This window comes from Antrostomus carolinensis, unplaced genomic scaffold (genome assembly GCF_000700745.2).
Source record: "Antrostomus carolinensis isolate BGI_N321 unplaced genomic scaffold, ASM70074v2 scaffold21305, whole genome shotgun sequence".
In the NCBI taxonomy this organism is placed as follows: Eukaryota; Metazoa; Chordata; class Aves; order Caprimulgiformes; family Caprimulgidae; genus Antrostomus; species Antrostomus carolinensis.
This window is the reverse complement of record NW_010315980.1, coordinates 373-17,508: the sequence shown is the minus strand read 5'-3', so window position 1 is coordinate 17,508 and position 17,136 is coordinate 373. Positions and strand designations below refer to the sequence as shown.

The window sequence follows — 17,136 nt, the reverse complement described above, 5'->3', positions numbered from 1 at the left end:
CCATATTTTTTTTTCCCACCCAGCAGCTGAGATTGCCCTTCCCTACAGGGAAGCACTTTTTTTTCCCTCCCCTTTCTCCCCTCTCTGTTCACTGCTGCTATTACACATTCACTTTTCTCTTTTTAGGCTTGTACACAATTCTGGACTCTTCTACCCACCACCCCTCCTCTGCCCCATGCCTGTCCCAGGCTGATGAGCATCACACACACAGTATATCCAAGGATGATCATGGAGATGCTCTCAGATCTTGTTTCTGCCGTGTTTGATTCCTTTCTCCTTTGCTTGAAGTGAACCTGGTTTGACAGGGGGGGTTGGACTGGATGATCTCCAGAGGTCCCTTCCAACCCCCACCAGTCTGTGATTTGGTGAGAGACAGAACAGAAGTACATCTCAATGGCCAGCACCTCCCCTGCTAAGGACACCGCTGCAAATCCCGCACCCAGCTGAGACACAAAAAGGCTTTTGCAATGTTGCAAATTTGTGGGCAATAACCTGGAGAGAAGATGGCAGGAGAGCGGCCTGTTATCGCCTCCTGACGCTTCCTGGCAAATTCTGTTATCTTCCAGATGAAAATACCATCGTAGGTGGAAGCTTCCATGTTGCGGATCTTTTCCTCCATCTCAGCCATGGCCAGATCTTTGAGCCCAATGCTCCTTTCCAGCTGCCGGACCTGCTCAGTGGGATACACGGTGCAGCCTGGTTAGAAACACGTACTGCTGTGAGACCCGAGAAAGCCAGCAGACATCAGCATCCCCTGCAGGACAGCTCTTTAGTGAGAGACATGCTCCAGAGCTGACAGGGATCACAGGAGGGAGAAATTTAGCATCGTAAGCCAATTCACTGAAGCTTCCTGTTGAACCCTGTCATTCTGGAGAAGACTCATTGACACAACTCAGTGCTTGAGCTAGCAATTTTCCCACAGAGAATGGAAAAATCTGCCCGGTGAGCAGCTCTGTTACATTAGCCACAAAAGAAGTGAGGATTGGGGGGAAAACACCACCTCAGCATTGTGACAAAACTAGATTGAGAAAGAAAAGAACCTACACCCAGCCAACAAAGTCTCCAGAGGGTTAGTCACTGGCAGTTTTGGCAGCTCCCTTGCCCAGAGAGCACAGGTACGCTGCAAACTGCCCAATGCCCAGCTGCCAAGATGTGCTAACAGTGCTCAGCAGGGTCTGTACTGGAGCATACTGGTGGGAACAGCTTCTTCACACCACTAGACCATGCTTGGCACAATGCTGTAGCACAGCATCAGTGATGACACTCCTTTTGAAAGGTCTGGAAGGTGAGCAGCCCCATGGATTAAGAGAGATCCTGTGAAATGCTGGGTGCTCTGTGTCTTGTTGGCAAACACCTGGGAACAACACCGTGGTGTCTGCATAACTTGATTACTAACAGATCTGAACGCTTTATGTGTGTCAGTTTAATTCCTGTCTTTCCCAGGAAGCTTTTGAGCGTTGGGCACGGGCACAAATGATATTTTAGTTCTGCCTTCAGATCTGTGGAGATTCAGGGCTAGGCAGTGAAGCTTTGCTAGCTCATAACATGGAAAGAAAATTGAAAAAAAGTCTCTGCTCAGAGTGCTGGAAAGCCCAAGCCAGTGGTTACACACCTTGTTACTCAGTGTTTCGATTTTCTCCTGGTCTAGTCGATGCTGCCGACTGTAGGCTTCGGCTGTTTGAGAACCCCTTTTCACCTCCCGGTTGAGCACGCAGACAATGTTCTCAAAGGTCACCGTTTTCCTCTCAAGGGCCTCACATCTTCCCAAGAGCTCCAGGGACCTGGAGAGTTCCGACTCTGAGCACAGAGAATTTGCTGCCAGTAGTGGGGAGCTGTTTTGCGATGAGGAAAGGGCATGAAGGGGCTTTAAGTCTCCAGACCCAGTCTTGAGGCTGAGCACAAAACTCAGTAACATGTAGAGATGCTCCGCCAAACACTTGCTTTCGTGTTCTGATAGCTTTTCATTTTCCACCTACATGAAGAGAAATACATCCCCCATTCAGCAAGCTCAATCTACGCTGTCACCATCCACAGAACAAATTCCTCTTGAGGTCACAAGGTTAGCTTTAAATTATAAAGAGGAAAAACCAAAGAAAGATAGTTAAAAACCTGGGTTGGGGTTTTTTGGTTTTGTTTTAGAAATGCTGCAATCGCATACAATGACGGATGCTTAACGTTTCCCCAGCTGTACACACTGTTCTCCTCTGTCTTCCTCCATTACTTCCCCAAAAGGGCTCTGTCAGATGTACTCAACAGCACCAAAGCCCCACGTAATCCCCCCAGGGAGGGATTTTCTATGAACACCATCAGTAGGAGCTGGAAAAACTAAAGTCACACAGAAAAATATGGCCTGGTCTGAACTCTAGCAGGAGAGCAAGACAGCAGATGCCCAGTTCTGTGCTTACAGATGAAGCAGCGTAACCAGCAGAGTCTCAAAGCACTTGGTATGTTTCTCAAGAAGGAGGTTTCCTTCCACATTAATCCATTCTCTGGGGTTCATTCTCTGGATACCCAAACTCTGGGCAACAGATGATGTTCAGCTCCATTTGCAAAGGGTTTGAAACACCACTTTGTTCAAATCTCTGAACACAAACATCTGCAACAGTTTGGGCAACAGCAGTCTGGAGGTTAACCCTAAGGCTGGAACTGAAAACAAGTCCCCAGATAAACATCAACAGACAAGCCCTTACCACCTCAGCACATCCGACAACCTTAAATCTGCAAGGCACCTTAGATCTGCCACAAGTCTTCACATGGTCCCGAAACTAGAAAGGAAGGAAGGCAATGTTAGATCTTTGGTGTCCTCAGTAGCTCCCTTTCCATCTTGCTGACGTCTAGGAAACTGAAGACGATCTCAAGTACATGCAAGACATCACTAATGACTTGCTGCCAAAGTGTGTGGTTAAACCTGGAAGGAAGTTCAGGTTCACTCTAACATAGAGCACTGACACCTGGAAGGAAGTTTTATTTCTTTCTCTTGATGGCTAGGAGGTCTCACTTCTCACCTGCATATGCAAGAAAGAAAAAGCAACCAGCACAGGTTTGTGTTACAGAATCTGAGCAACAAGCTCCACTGAGGGCAGAGGAAGGGGAGGCACAAGGAACAACCCTATCAAACAGCCATTTAATTCTGTGCACCTCACATAAGCCTGGCCAGGATGGTATTTGTACCTCCAGCATAGCATTGTCCATCTGAGAACAGAACGCTTCCCAGTGGTCCTGCCTGAGTGTTCACAGCAATGACTACAGGTCCATCTGTGCAAGGGAAGATGCTCTGCTGGGTCCAGCATCCCCTCGCTGAGGTGCTGAAGGACACAACACCTTCACACCACAACACCTCACATCTGGCAGCTGCTGTGGAGAATCTAGGCCAACAGTGGACACTCCAGAGAAGTGCCACTAACCCCCCAGCTGCCAAGATGACTCGTTTGGGTTCCCACACAGTGCATGATTAATGCTAAAAAGCACTGGCACATTATGATCTTGTTTTTGATACACCTCTCATCATCAGATATCAGTGGTCTGTTCTGAACAACAACAATACTCCACATTTAACACCTACATCTGCTACAGCAGATGTTGTTTAAATTGTTTTGAAATCCCTTTTTTTACAAGCTTCTCTATCCATCTGGCTTGCTTAAGGTTATTCAAGAGTTACAATGGCTGCAGCTAATCAACAAAAGTTTGGAAAGAGATAAAAGAAGTTAATATTTAAATGAAGGGATAGATCACCTATGGGAATCTTACAAGCCCAGTCTCTGCTGGGCTCCAGCTTCCACCTGCAGACGAGCAGCTCTGCACCCCAAGATCCCAGCACAAAGTCCCTCATTTCGGTGCCCACTTTGAAGAACTTTGATGCTTCTGTCCCACCTGTCCTGCTACACAAGGGCCTTTTGCAACAGTACTACTAAAAGTATTTGCCCATAGCAGGCAGGATGGCTTCAGATAAATATGCTTTTTGAAGATGTTTCCCCCAAACCTTTGATTTTTTTATACTTTTGAGCCTTGCCCCAGGAGCCAGAAGCATGGAGGCCCTATAGACATGGATTCTATCACATGACTAATTAGAAGTAAGTTAATTTAGCTGGACATGGGCTCCCTTTCCATAATTGCAGCTGCAGCTGATCTAGTTGCTTTACTCAGGACATAAGTACCCTTTAAACCCACGAGTGTGCTTGTCCCATGGGGGCCCTGCACCCAGACACGGCGAAGGCACCGCTGGAGGGGAGGTGACGTCGGCAGCACTAACGCAGAACTGCGAGTGCTGATGATTCACACTCACACCCAACCACTGGTTTGAGCCTTATGGAAAGAATCACACAGAATCACAGAATGTCAGGATTGGAAGGGACCTCAAAAGATCATCTAGTCCAATCCCCCTGCTGAAGCAGGAACTAAAGGTCACATCTATTAACAGCTGCCACTTAATTGTTTTCCCCACTCCACTTTCTAATGGTCTCGGTTATCCTCCCTGCTCCAGGAACGCCGGCGTCAGCCCATCGGGACGTCAAACGTCACCACGGCACATGGATGGATGGATACCTTCTCCCTCGGAACCTTCTTCCCACAGCCTTCACAAGTCAGAGGAAATTCAGGGCAGACTTCGTCATGAGCCTGTAAGAGAATCAACAAGGGAATATTTAGTCCTCTACATCAAAGCTCCAACGAGGTTATATGATGAGTATAATTCAACAGGGTTAGTTTTATAGTTTCTTACAGAAGAGTGCTGTATTTTACCAACCTATACTCAAATCTTGGTCATGCTGATAATTCTGCATGCTGGCTTATTTGTGCAATTTCCAGGCAACTATAGTTTTGGGTGCCTGTGAAGCCTCAGCCTCAATTAAAAAAATAAATAAATAAAAAAAAATAAAATTCCTGCTTTGATGGACAAGATAGTCAACAGGAAGCCTCATTTATGGCTCTGCCAGGAAAATACACATTTGGGCAGGTTGAATGAAGTAAGCCACTATCTCAGCAAGATAATTTGTTTATTTTTTTCCACTGTAATGGTTATCAGTCAGTTGAAACACGAACCCATAGCCTACTCATCACACGCTGGGCTGAGCTCAGTCTGATAGTATCTTCATGTTCAAATCAGAAAACCATTTTTCAACCAAAAAGAAAACTATTTTAAGCCAGTTTCACCTAATAGCCCCTGCACACAAGCACCCGTCCCTGCAGCAAGAGCAGACACAGTTTGCTTGGCAGCCAGAGGAGCTGAACAAACGATCAGGGCAATGTGATACTCTGTCCTCAGCAGATACCAGGGCCAGCAACACCGGCTAAATCGGGAATGCTCAAACACGTCTCTGCTTTCTGTGTCATTTCCACACTGCTCAAACCTTCTCTTATACACCAACCAGGTGAAGCAAGGTATTTTAAATGCCGTGAATATGCAGTTCAAAATTCAGATTAAAAGATAAGGGCAATGAAGTATCCTGCCATGGTAGGAACAGGAAAACAAACAAACAAACAAAAACCACCCAGGAGCATTTATAAAGCTGTCACCTGAAACCAGGTGCTTTGAAAACTTGGTCACATTTATTCTTTATTAAAACAAGTTACTGCCCTGGTGGGGGGTGGGAAACATGCACAACCTTAAATACTGTTACCACATCAGAAACTGGGAAGTGAAACTCATTAGTGGCTCAGCTTTGGCTTCTTAGTTACTCTCTCCTTTTCAGACTTTAAATGAGTAATCAGACTCAAAGTCTGCAAAGGGACCGGCCAGCCTGCGTGGTTGGGCTGGGCAGTGCTGCCTGCAGAGGCGGCAGAGGATGCAGAGCACCTTCCTTCATCCTCCTCGCTCTTTCTTCTACCCATCTACCGCTCTCATGTTCTACAAACACCAGATAGCATCTCCCCACGACCCACAAAACGCTGGCATCAGAACAGACGGCCTAGCTGAAGGAAGGAAACTTCCCTGTAGAGACAACTATTTCAAAAGGGAGTATGTAAAACTCATGTTCTCCCATGCCCATGTGCTGGGCATGAAACCACCACCCCCTCTGCACTCCCCAGCACTCCCAGCATTTATCTTCAATCCCGTCTCCGCGGCACCCTGCGGAGCGTGCCCACCTCAAAGGGAAACCAGCCCGGCACAGCTCAGCTGAAAGTGCAACTGGTCCGTATGCAAATTGTTGAAGACACCCAGAAGCAGCAGCTTTAACCAGCGAGGATCCAAACCTCTAGACAAACATTTTTGTATAAACAGTTTCGGGCTTTTCTGGAATCCCCTGTTCCTTCCCCTTCAACTCGGGTGTCTCAACAGAGACGGATGCTATCGCCGCTGGAAGAAATCCACCCCACCCAGGAGCTGAAGAGCAAGGGTTGGCATTCAAGCCTGATCTGCCACACTCCACTCCCTCAGGAATGGGGCAATCCTCCTGTTGACACCTTTCCCAAACCCATATCCAAGAGCTTCTGCAGCAGGGAGGAGCATCTCGGACACTCAGGCATTTGCCGTGAACGTTTCGGGCAGCTTTGGAAAGCCGTCAGTGAACGGGGTGAGGGGAGAGCACAGTCGCTCTCCCGGAGTGAACCTGTCGTGGAGATCAAGACAGACGGAGGTTCGGGAGAGGAGATGGCAACAGAAGAATTAAAGCAGAGCAGGAAGACAATGGTCTGACTCTGACCTTCAGGGCTACTCTCCAGTTGACACCTCAGTGTCAACTTCTCACTCACCAGCTGTAAACTGAGGCACTGCAGCACCCAACAGCAGCGGCAGGAAAATCAAACTGGGCAGAGTTAACAGCCTGCACAGCAACACCTCGCTCTTCCCACTCGATTAAAACCTAAACCGACGATTGATCCACACATCAATTACACTCCCTAAAAATAAACAGTGAGACAACCCAGCAGCAGCCTGTACATCACACACAGGTGATTCTCTGGGAGCCCATTGAAAAGAGAAGAAAATCAGCCTCCACCGTCGCCTTCGGAAGGACCATGGCATCCTACAAGCCCTCGGGTCACCACCACGGCTGCTCAGCCCTCTACACCCACCCGTGCTCCTCTCTCCAGAGCAGAGCTGCCATGGAGGTGTCGAGCCCTCCTCCCCTTGCCTGTAGATCTGCTGGCAATCAGAGCTGCCTGTGCACATGCCAAACTCTCCTACCTCAATATCAGGAAAGCAGAAAAGAGTTTGCAGTATTTTGAGGTTGAGGTTTCTCTCAGGGCACTCCTGGGATCATCCCCCTACACCCCAAGAACGGGAACGGGCAGCTCCTGTCACGGCAGCTCTGTGACACCAAGGGCAGCACATTTCAATGCAGAACAGCGCAGGCACACGCAGGGAAAAGTGGGATTTGGTAACAGCAGCTGATCCCCGGAGGACTCAACCTTAGGTCATTTCCTAAGGAATGCCATGCCAGGATGAGCTGCTCTGCTGCACCTGCACGAGTGGGACAAAAGGCAAAACTGCAGTTTAATCCGATTGCCATTTCGCCTCTTCGAGGCTTCGCTAAACTTGACTGAACCATGGAAGAGGCTCCGGCTGAAAACGATGATCCCGTTATCGTGGTGGCAGAGCAGGAGCTGCACCTGCTCCCCAGCTGCCCGGCTGCATCAACACAAGTCTGGTTTTACAGAGGTCTGACAACCACGTTGGGACATCCATCAGCGTCACACAAGGCTCCCCCCTCCAGCTAAGGGACGAGGCAGGCGGCTGAGAAAATCAACCTTTGGAGCAGCTGCTGTGAGGTGCCTCTGCCAGAGCCTGGGTAAGGTTATCGCAAAGGGCAGGGCTGGCAGGGAGCAGCCGCAGCACCAGGCTCAGTGGGAGCTGCACCTTGCAGTGCTCCTGCAAACACTCTCCTGCAGGTCCATCTTTGTGAGATGGTCCATTGGCCCCCTCCGAGCATGGCAACAGCAACCACAAGCACAGCCAAAGCTGAAAGGCTGGGCAGCAGGAAGGGGCACTGAAAAGGATGGAAAATTAACAGGAGAGCAGAGGAAATGCAGCTGAAGGGGCACAGGGCACGTCGAAGCGCTGTCAGGGCTTGGGCAGTCTCCAGCCACGGCACAGCCGTGTTCAGCACATGGCTCCTTTGGCATCTTAGCCCACGGTGGGCCCACAGAATTGTTATGAAAACACTGAAAATGGGTGTCCAGTGTAAAACAGATGCCTGCCCAGGTTTTGAGGGAACCTGAATCCCTTGTGCCAAGAAGCGTGAGTTGCTTTGTGCATCTCTGCCAGCTCCTCAGGAGCTCCGGAGCCCCGAGACGGGAATGTGCCACAAAACACAGGTACTTTGGGACATCCTGCTCCTCTGAAGTCAACGTGACCTTCTGTGCTGTGTCTCTTCCTCATCAGGGAAGTCCTAAGGCTGGTTTTAAGCCAGGCCTGCTGGAAGCTTTCCCCACGCAGGTGGGCTGGGCTACCATGCACATGGTGCTTGCTGTACTGCATGGAGCCCAGCAACACAGGGCTGGAAAGCAGGAAGCCAGTCTGCAATCCACAATGCCAACCAGGAACCAGAGCTTTCCGACACCGTCACATCAGCTCGTGCCAGACAGAAACTGCTCCCTTTGCTGGGAGATGCTGGTGACAGAGATCCAAGCAAATTCACTTGACATCACAAAGAACTAAACCTCTAAGAAAGTGTCAAAAACAAAGATGAAGTTTCCACCAGTAGTTACTCGTGGCTTTAGTGGGCGTGCACATGGGAAACCAGCACCACCTTTACTCTGCTGTCCAGCACCACAGCATCCACCTGAGCTGAGGACAGAAACTGGCAGAAGAGATGTCGGGGGTTCCCAGGGACCTTGCACACGCCTGTTTTCAGAACCAGCAGAACAACCTTTGGTTTCAGCTTTCTCCAGTTTTGTTCAGCAGCTTTTAGGGCTGATGGGACAGACATTTGATTTGGGGTTTATTGGTAGAGGGACAAAGGCAGCGTTTCTTGAACCGAGGAAGGATGTGGAAGCAGTAGCAGATTTTGAAGAAAGCTGAAGGTACCAGAAACATCTGGAAGCAGCAGCAGGTTTTCCAACGTTTGCTAAAACAGCCTCTGCCTTTCCGTTTGCTACGTGAGCTGTGGGACACTCCAGGATGCTTTCTCCAAATCCCTCCATCATCCCAGAGGAATGATTTTCCTAGGTAGACTCTAGGCTGAAACTGAGCAGGGTTGGGCCCCCAGAGCATTTTAGCTAAGCCTGAGTCTGAACCAGACCTGGCCCCATGGCCAGCTGAAGGTGGTGCACCACTGTCCCTCACCTCAGATGTGGTCAGCTGCACTGCAAAACAAAAAGACTAAATCCACTTGTCAAGGAAATTAAAAATTATGGCGTTGGACTGCACCAAGTCTCTGTAAACAGCTGTTTGACATGTCAGGGAGGTTCAAAGCAATCGGGAACATCTGATCAGAGATAACTCCGCAGGTCTTCTAGGCTACAATTAACAGTTACAGTCACGGTCCCGTGAAAAATGCCCAGGATGTGCTGTTCACATCTAATGAGGTCACTGCTTGAGAACCTGTCACTGGGGACTGGACTCCACTCACACCATCACACGAACAACACCAGGCCCTGGCGTGTTCGCAGCACTGACCTGAATTCACCTCTGATAGCTCTTCCTGACAGTTGGTGCTGGCTTTAGCTGCAGGAGATGCTGCAGTGCTGACGGCTGTGATTTCAGCATGCTGAGAGAACTGCCTGTGCTGACCAGGTGCCAGGACAACACCCCTGGAGACATCTCCCTCCCTTCCAGCAGAACATTCACCAGCACGCAAAGCTTCACCTCCATGGCTCGGATCAAAGGGGAGAGCCTCAGGCTGAAGGCTCTCAGTGGTCTGCCTGACCTTCACATGGCAAGGGTGGTGTTGACAGAGGTCAAGCTTTGAGCTGCAGATGGAGGGAAGGGGCAAGGACGACTCCTTTGCCCGGCAGGCAGCGTGGAAGGCTGGCTGTGAACAGAAGGGCTGTTAAAGCACAAGGCTAAGAGCACCACTGGCACCCAGAAAAGGGAAGATGAGGCAAATATTGCAACTGGGACAGATGTCCTTCAAATGCTGGAGAAGTCAAGCCTGTGGTGGGTGCCTTGACTTCAAACCTGATTTCTCAAGGCTGTCCAAAGAGCTGGAAGTGCCCAAAGGTGTGTGTGTGTGACCGGGGCTTTGGCTCCTGCCAGACACCTGGAGCCCAAGGAACACCTCCCTGGACATGAAGTGCTTCCCCAAAGCTGTGTTGATGCTGAGGGGTTTCGGCACAGCTCAGATGGGACACACAGCACTCACCTCAGCTACAAAGCTCACAACTTACAGATTCTCTTTTTCCAAGGGGCAGATGCCAAAAGTGTCAGTTAGGTGGGTCACCACAAGGCTGAGCTGTTTTTAAAAGCTAAGAGCAGAATCTCTACAGCTGAGGCTTTCCAGCCCCTTCCCATGCGTGCTCTCCAGCACTCCCCATGGTTCACCTCCCATCACAGGCTTGGACAGGAAACTGCCTGGTGTCTGGGCTGCCAGCTACATAAACTCTGCTCCAGGGACTGTAAGGGAGGCTGGGCTTTGTTTGGGGACCTCAGCTCCAGCTCTGGAGAGTAAAGGTGTGTCAGATCGCTTTTCCCACAGCAGGAGGTCCGTTTGGTCACCTCCATGTGCACGTTGGGGATCCTCCCACAACAAAGTGACCTGGTCCTGGAGTAAACTGCGGCTCAGACTGGAGCTGGCTGCAAACTGCACTTCAACACCAGACTGTAACTTGGAGCCTAAACCTTCAGAAAAAGACAATAATGCTGTAGCTGATGCTGATATTAGAAGAAAGGTTGGTCACCCTGATACAGCATCATCAAGTGTGCTTGCTACAGCGCTTAAAACGCTGTATCCCACGCAGACAAACCGCTATAAAACACTCAGAAGTGTGTTTTATATACACTTTGGAGGCGAGAGGAGCCAGGTGAAGCAGCTTCAAAGACCAGCAGCTCTGTTCTAAGCAATGTGCAAAAGCCCCAAGCTGAAGTTTTCAGCCTAAACTGCAAATCACCACCAAAACCAACCAGGGCATTCCCGGGACGCAGATGGAAAGGGGGAGCATGAAATGGTGAAGCCTCATGAAACAGAGACCACCAGCAGTATTTTTGAAGAGGGGCAGTTTTCCCTGCATGAAGCTTCTCCAGCATCTCCCAGTAGGAACACTGGGCAAGAAGGGACTGCCCAGTCACCTTGTCCTCCAGGCCCCAGGAAGCCATGTAGCCCAGAAGGAGATGCAGACACTCTCCAACAGCACGGGCTTTGGAGTGATATCACTGAAGTTCTGAGCTGTGCACCTTCCACAGCCCTCCAGGCTTCAATGAAAGTGAACTCTTCAAAACCAAGGTGACAATGAACTACAAAGAAAACACATCCTCTCCAGTTTGGATTAGGATGGGTTACCACCACAGATGGCTTCTGGAGAGAGTCCAGCAGAGGCTACTAAGATGATTAAGGGGCTGGAGCATCTTTCTTATGAGGAAAGACTGAGAGAGCTGGGGCTGTTCAGCCTGGAGAATAGCAGACTGAGAGGGGATCTCATCAATGTCTAAAGGGTGGGTGTCAGGAGGATGGGGCCAGACTCTTTCCAGTGGTGGCCAGTGACAGGACAAGGGGCAATGGGCACAAACTGGAACACAGGAGGTTCTGCTTAAACATGGGGAAAAACTCCTTTACTGTGAGGGTGCCAGAGCCCTGGGACAGGCTGCCCAGAGAGGGGGTGGAGTCTCCTTCTCTGGAGAGATTCCAAACATGCCCGGATGCAGCCCTGTGCAACCTGCTGGAGATGGACCTGCTTTGGCAGGGGGGTTGGACTGGATGATCTCAAGAGGTCCCTTCCAACCCCCACCAGTCTGTGACTCTGTGACAGTCACCCATCCTCATTACCTGAGCTCATCTGTTTTCCTAGAAACTCCCCCATCAAAACTTAGTTTAAATACTGCTGTCAGGATTAGACTTAAAATTTAGTTCTACTTCAAAAATTTAGACAATTTGATTTCATAATGTCTCAAATAATTCTGTATTTCCCCCAGATGACCCAACCCCCACCAGTCTGTGACTCTGTGACAGTCACCCATCCTCATTACCTGAGCTCATCTGTTTTCCTAGAAACTCCCCCATCAAAACTTAGTTTAAATACTGCTGTCAGGATTAGACTTAAAATTTAGTTCTACTTCAAAAATTTAGACAATTTGATTTCATAATGTCTCAAATAATTCTGTATTTCCCCCAGATGACTGGGGCACAGTTAAAACCTCTGTCTGGGTAACAAGTGGAAACGCCACAGGTGACCACATGAACACCACTCTGCAGCCCCCTCCTCCCATCCTGGTCCTGGGAGAAGGCAAAGAAGGGAGCTGGCAGTATGAAGATGTAAATAAAAGGCATATGAGAACTGATGATATGTTGATAAAACAGAAGAGAGACATAGGCAATTGGAGGTACTGCAGGGCAAGAAAAGAAATCCTCCAGAGCTGAGAAACCATGAAGCTACCTGGACATCACAGAGCATGTTTTCTTGGCCTTTCCTTTTGCTCTAACAGGCCAGTTTTAATTTCTTCAACCCTCCTCAGACTTTCCACCTGAATCTAAAGGCTCATGCTCACAGCCTGCTTTTCTGTATGTACATTCAGGCAGACACATCAGGAAACCTCTACATGAAAAGAAGTTACTGATTAAAAGGAAAAACCCTGCAGCCTCACCACAAACCGTTTTATCCAAATGCCACGAAATATTTACAGTCTTTACAAAGTCAGAAAAATGCATTTATAAACGCAGACATGTTCTAAGCACGTAAACATTTCACAGGCTTCACATGGCTTTAAGCAGAAGTGCAAGTCATGTCCGAGCAGATCACGCTCTTTCAGTTTTGTATGTCCCTCTGAGACCTGAACCTGGTCTGCCTGAACAGAAAGCAAAACTGAAATCAGTTTGAGTCATTTTTTTTTGAAGAGCCAGAGCTTTTCAGCTGCACAACATTTTTTTTCCTTGTCTGTGCGCTGGTAAGATTAGCAAACCAAGAAGTGACAGTATCTCTTGATTTGTAAGTGGATAGCAGCCAAGTTCAGTCTTTCTGGTACAAAGAGAGGATTTTTAAATTAGCAAACAATGAATTTGCTCTGAGGGACTTTCCATGTCCTGTCGGAAATAGCGCAGCGAGGGACTTTCCACGGCGGGAGCGCTGAGCTGCTGGAGGACGTTACACACATTGCTGCCTACAGATGCAACCCTTCTGATGAGGCAAGCTCTATTTTGCGGCACTAAACTAACGAGCCTGCCCCTAAGGCAGGGTTTAACTTTAGTCCAAAGTACTAAGAAAGACCCTGTGCTAACAGAGTCTGGTTTGACGCCTCCTTTCATCAGCCCTCCTCAGCCACACATACCATCTCCTAAGCTCTGAATGCACGAGGACAGCCAGGCCTGATTAAATGCCACGGCTCATGCAGGCAGCTGGCAGGAGAGATAACACAAGCCAGACCTTGCCTCCTCCCACCGGTTCCCAGGAAAGAATCAGCTTTTCCCGAGAGGGCACAAAATAACCTCACCCCCATTAGACTGAATGTCCCCCCAAGGCAGGCAGGACAGGCAGGCTCAATCTCCAGAGGAATCAACTAGCACTGCTCGAAATCCCCGCTCCCTTCTCACTGCACCAGGCTGCCCCAGAATGAACAAAAACCGGGACAAGGTCTGTAGCCCAAGCACTCCGGAGCTGCACCGGAGTACAAAATGTGCTCTGTTTTACCAAAGCACCTCACAGGAGCTTTTGGAGATCAGGTGGAGAGTAAAAAAAGAGGCACAGCAGTTCAGACTCTGAACTCTCACGCAGTTGTGCAGATCCCGGAGCACCACCCACACGTGCAGCCTTGCAAGAAAGACTTATCCCAGGACACTCGCTGCCCTTTTAAACTTCTACTGCAAGTCCTGGCTGGGCTCAAGCCTGGATTCAAACACTTGTAAGACCACACAGGGAGGACCTTTGGTAGCTGGTGAGTTTTGCTGAGCCCTGCAGGAACTCTTAAAGCTTCGTTGTTTTGGTTTTTTTTAAAACCCAGGAAAAAAGTTCAGAAGAGCTCCTCAGTCCCACCACAATCAACAGCATTGGAAGCTGCTGACAAATGTAATTTGGTTTCATCTGATGGAGATGAGCTCACTTACTGCAATCATCATTTTGAACACTGCAGTGGGCATCAGACTTCCAGTCACTGGTCACCAGCAGAAATTAAAGGGTGAGTCAAACAATCTGCAGTCACCAACAGCACAGCCTGAACCTGGAACCTCAGTAAAACACCCTGTACCCTGATATGCAACTCCCAAACTCTCCCTGCTGCATCACTGTTAGGCTTTTAACTTGACATTTACTCAGTTGTACAGCCACACTATGAGCCACTTATAGATCTATGAATGAGGGTTTCACAGCAGGAGAACCATTTAGAATCCTACCTCCCCTCAGCTTTTGGACTCAACTTCAGCAAAAAGAAGCGGAAGATTCTAGAGAGCAGGACAAGGAAGCAGAGGTGCAGAAGCATCTCTCAAGAGGCTCAGCAAGCTAGGCAGAAAACTCAGGCAGGATCCACAGCTGTTGTTTCTTCCTCTCATCTTGCAGCAGCATTGCAAAGAGAATCCTGACGTTACCCTACCCAGGCTGAGGTGACACCTTTTCCTGACACACATCTCAGTCACCACCAAAGCTCCATGAACCACAGGACCACAATCTTCACCTAGATCGAGTGCTAGAAGGAAATTAAATTTATTCCTCTTATCTCAGGCCCCCCACATAGTGGTTCTTTCATTCCAAGATGACAAAACTGTCCTTCAGGAGCACCAAAGCTTCACAGGTGAATATACATTCACTACTCACTGATAATGCATTTGAATGATGCAAACTGCCCCAGCAGAGCTGACTTGTTGGAAAGCACAAGGATGCATGAGGCCCACTGCCATCTTCAGCAAGAACACACGTCTCACGAGGCACGTTAACCGTAAGCGTGCTAAGGACCAAATGCCCAGGGCCACAAAAAGGCCTGGATTAAAGAGCTGATGGGTTCCTTCAAGAAAAGCAGGGCTGGAAAAAATATCCTGTCATGGCCCAGAACAGCTCAGAGCGATGGGTGGCCAGTCAGTGACCAACACCCAGTCCCACTGCCCTGGTAGTTATGGGGGCAGCTGGCTGGAAACAGGATCATGGCCAAGCCACCTTCCCTGAGCTCACAGGTCTGAACTAGGTTTTAGGTTCTCATAACAAAGAGAACTTCACAATAATTTCATGGCACAGCACAGTTTCTTGACAGTTTGCTTGTCATTTATAGCAGAAAGGAGTTGGAGATAGAATGGGTGGTTCCCAGCACGGAAGGGACATGCTCGGTGCCTGCGATCACAAGCAAATCTGAAATTGTTCCAGTTCAGCCTGTGCCCTCAGCAGGGCACACAAACCTGGCTCAGACAAGGAATCTCTCCAGCTTATAGTGAAGTCCTCGGAGCTGACAGCTCCCACCATCAGTGTCAGTGGACAAGAAAAACCACCTGAGCCTTCCCCACAGACAGAGGGAAGAAAAAGGACACTGCCAACAAAAGCTTTGCTTTGATCTTTACCTCGTATTCTTTGATAGTCCCCTTCCAAGTGCAGCCACTGTTAATACAGACAGCAGGCAGACTCTCCACCTCCCGACGAGCTGCGTTGTCTGGGAAAGCCTAAAATGGAAAAAAAACCCCAAGAAAACCACAAAAATTACCGAGGGGTTGCAGTTTTGTTTGGATCTCTTAATTCTTTACTAAGCCTTTACTAAGACTCCTCCCAGGGCAGTTGGCACATCACCTGCTCAGAGGTGTGCTAATGGCAAACAGATCGTTATGGAAGCCTTAAGTAGGGCACCGCTGCGTTAACCTGACCTGGATTTTAGAAGCTGGGGAGTCCACCACGTTAATCACAACTCTCACTACTGAAGAAATTGTTTCCTAGGAATGAGGGATTCTCAGAACTTGTGTTCTAAACAAAAACCGCACGTGGAATTAGTGACATCAATGAGCTTCTTTATTTTTTAAAATGCATTTTTACTTACCGAGCTTGTTTCCAAAATAGAAATTCCTTCTTCATATATTCCTTCCTGAATACAGCTGGCACACTTTTGAGGTCCAGCACTAGCAGACAGAAAAAATAATCATCAAATACAACAAAGAGAGATCAATTTATGATTTAATGATAAAAAAAATCCTGGTAACTTTATAAAATTAAAGCATTTTCTTATTCTTAAAACAACACATTGAGCCTTTGCTCATGTGTCATTTTGACACCCATTTCTGATTCTAATTTTTTTTTCTCTTCTCCTGATTAACTGCTCTGTTCAACTTCCCTCACTCAAAGGCAGGAGTGAGGCAGAACACTATGAAACTTTTCTGGAAGTCAGCACGTGCTTAAATTTCTCACACTTTGGTACAACCACCATATGACTTTCAGGAGCAAGTTCCCTGCTGCTGGCAGGGGGGTTGGAACTGGATGATCTTTAAGGTCCTTTCCAACCCAAACCAGTCTGGGGTTCTATGATTAAGTTCTTCAGTAGCTGTGAGGAAGACTGAAGGAGATGAGTGATTGACCTGGATCACCATCTGAACAGCAAAAACAATCCAGGGGATTCTGGAAAAGGGAACTTTGAAGTAACCCCCAAAACAATAAAAGCAAGTCAGAGATCACCTATTCCCTTAAAGAAAACCTGATGTTGAACCTCAGCGATTGAACACAGCTGAGAAGGCCCCGAAAATTAAACTTTTCCCTTTTTTTTTTTTTTTTTTTTTTTGCTTAAAAATGCCTTTTCAAGCATTTTAGCTTCAGATTGAAGACACAAAAGTTACCTTATAATTTTCTTCAGACAATAGGAACAGTAGCGGTGTCCACACTGAGCTTGAAAGGGTCTCCTCAGTATATTCTTGCAATCGGAGCAGAGATATTTGACCTCCAGCTTAGTTCCCAGGATCTCCTTTGCAAATCCGGGCTGGTTTAGATCCAAAGAGCCAGGCGGAGTCGAGTTTGCTGCTGCCATGTGAACGAAAAATTCTGACTGTATCTCCAGAGCCTGAAAATAAAAATATTTTCTCTGATTATAACTGGATAGTGACAATTTTTTTACATAAACTACATTAGTCACAGCACATTCCACTGGCACCTAAAACCCAACAC

The 17,136-nt window shown here is 48.2% G+C and overlaps 1 protein-coding gene across 1 annotated transcript in view; it reads right to left on the bottom strand.

Moving 5' to 3' along the window:
- TRAF2 (TNF receptor associated factor 2) overlaps window positions 1–17,029 on the bottom strand; it is a 22,946-nt gene extending 5,917 nt beyond the window's left edge. Inside the window, 9 exon segments of the mRNA XM_010168146.1 lie at window positions 493–670; window positions 1,613–1,972; window positions 2,691–2,765; window positions 4,543–4,614; window positions 7,121–7,190; window positions 7,192–7,244; window positions 15,558–15,656; window positions 16,025–16,103; window positions 16,812–17,029. Of these exon segments, the coding sequence (XP_010166448.1) occupies window positions 493–670; window positions 1,613–1,972; window positions 2,691–2,765; window positions 4,543–4,614; window positions 7,121–7,190; window positions 7,192–7,244; window positions 15,558–15,656; window positions 16,025–16,103; window positions 16,812–16,999 (1,174 nt within the window). The 5' untranslated portion in view covers window positions 17,000–17,029.
- Between the last annotated feature and the right edge of the window lie 107 nt (window positions 17,030–17,136).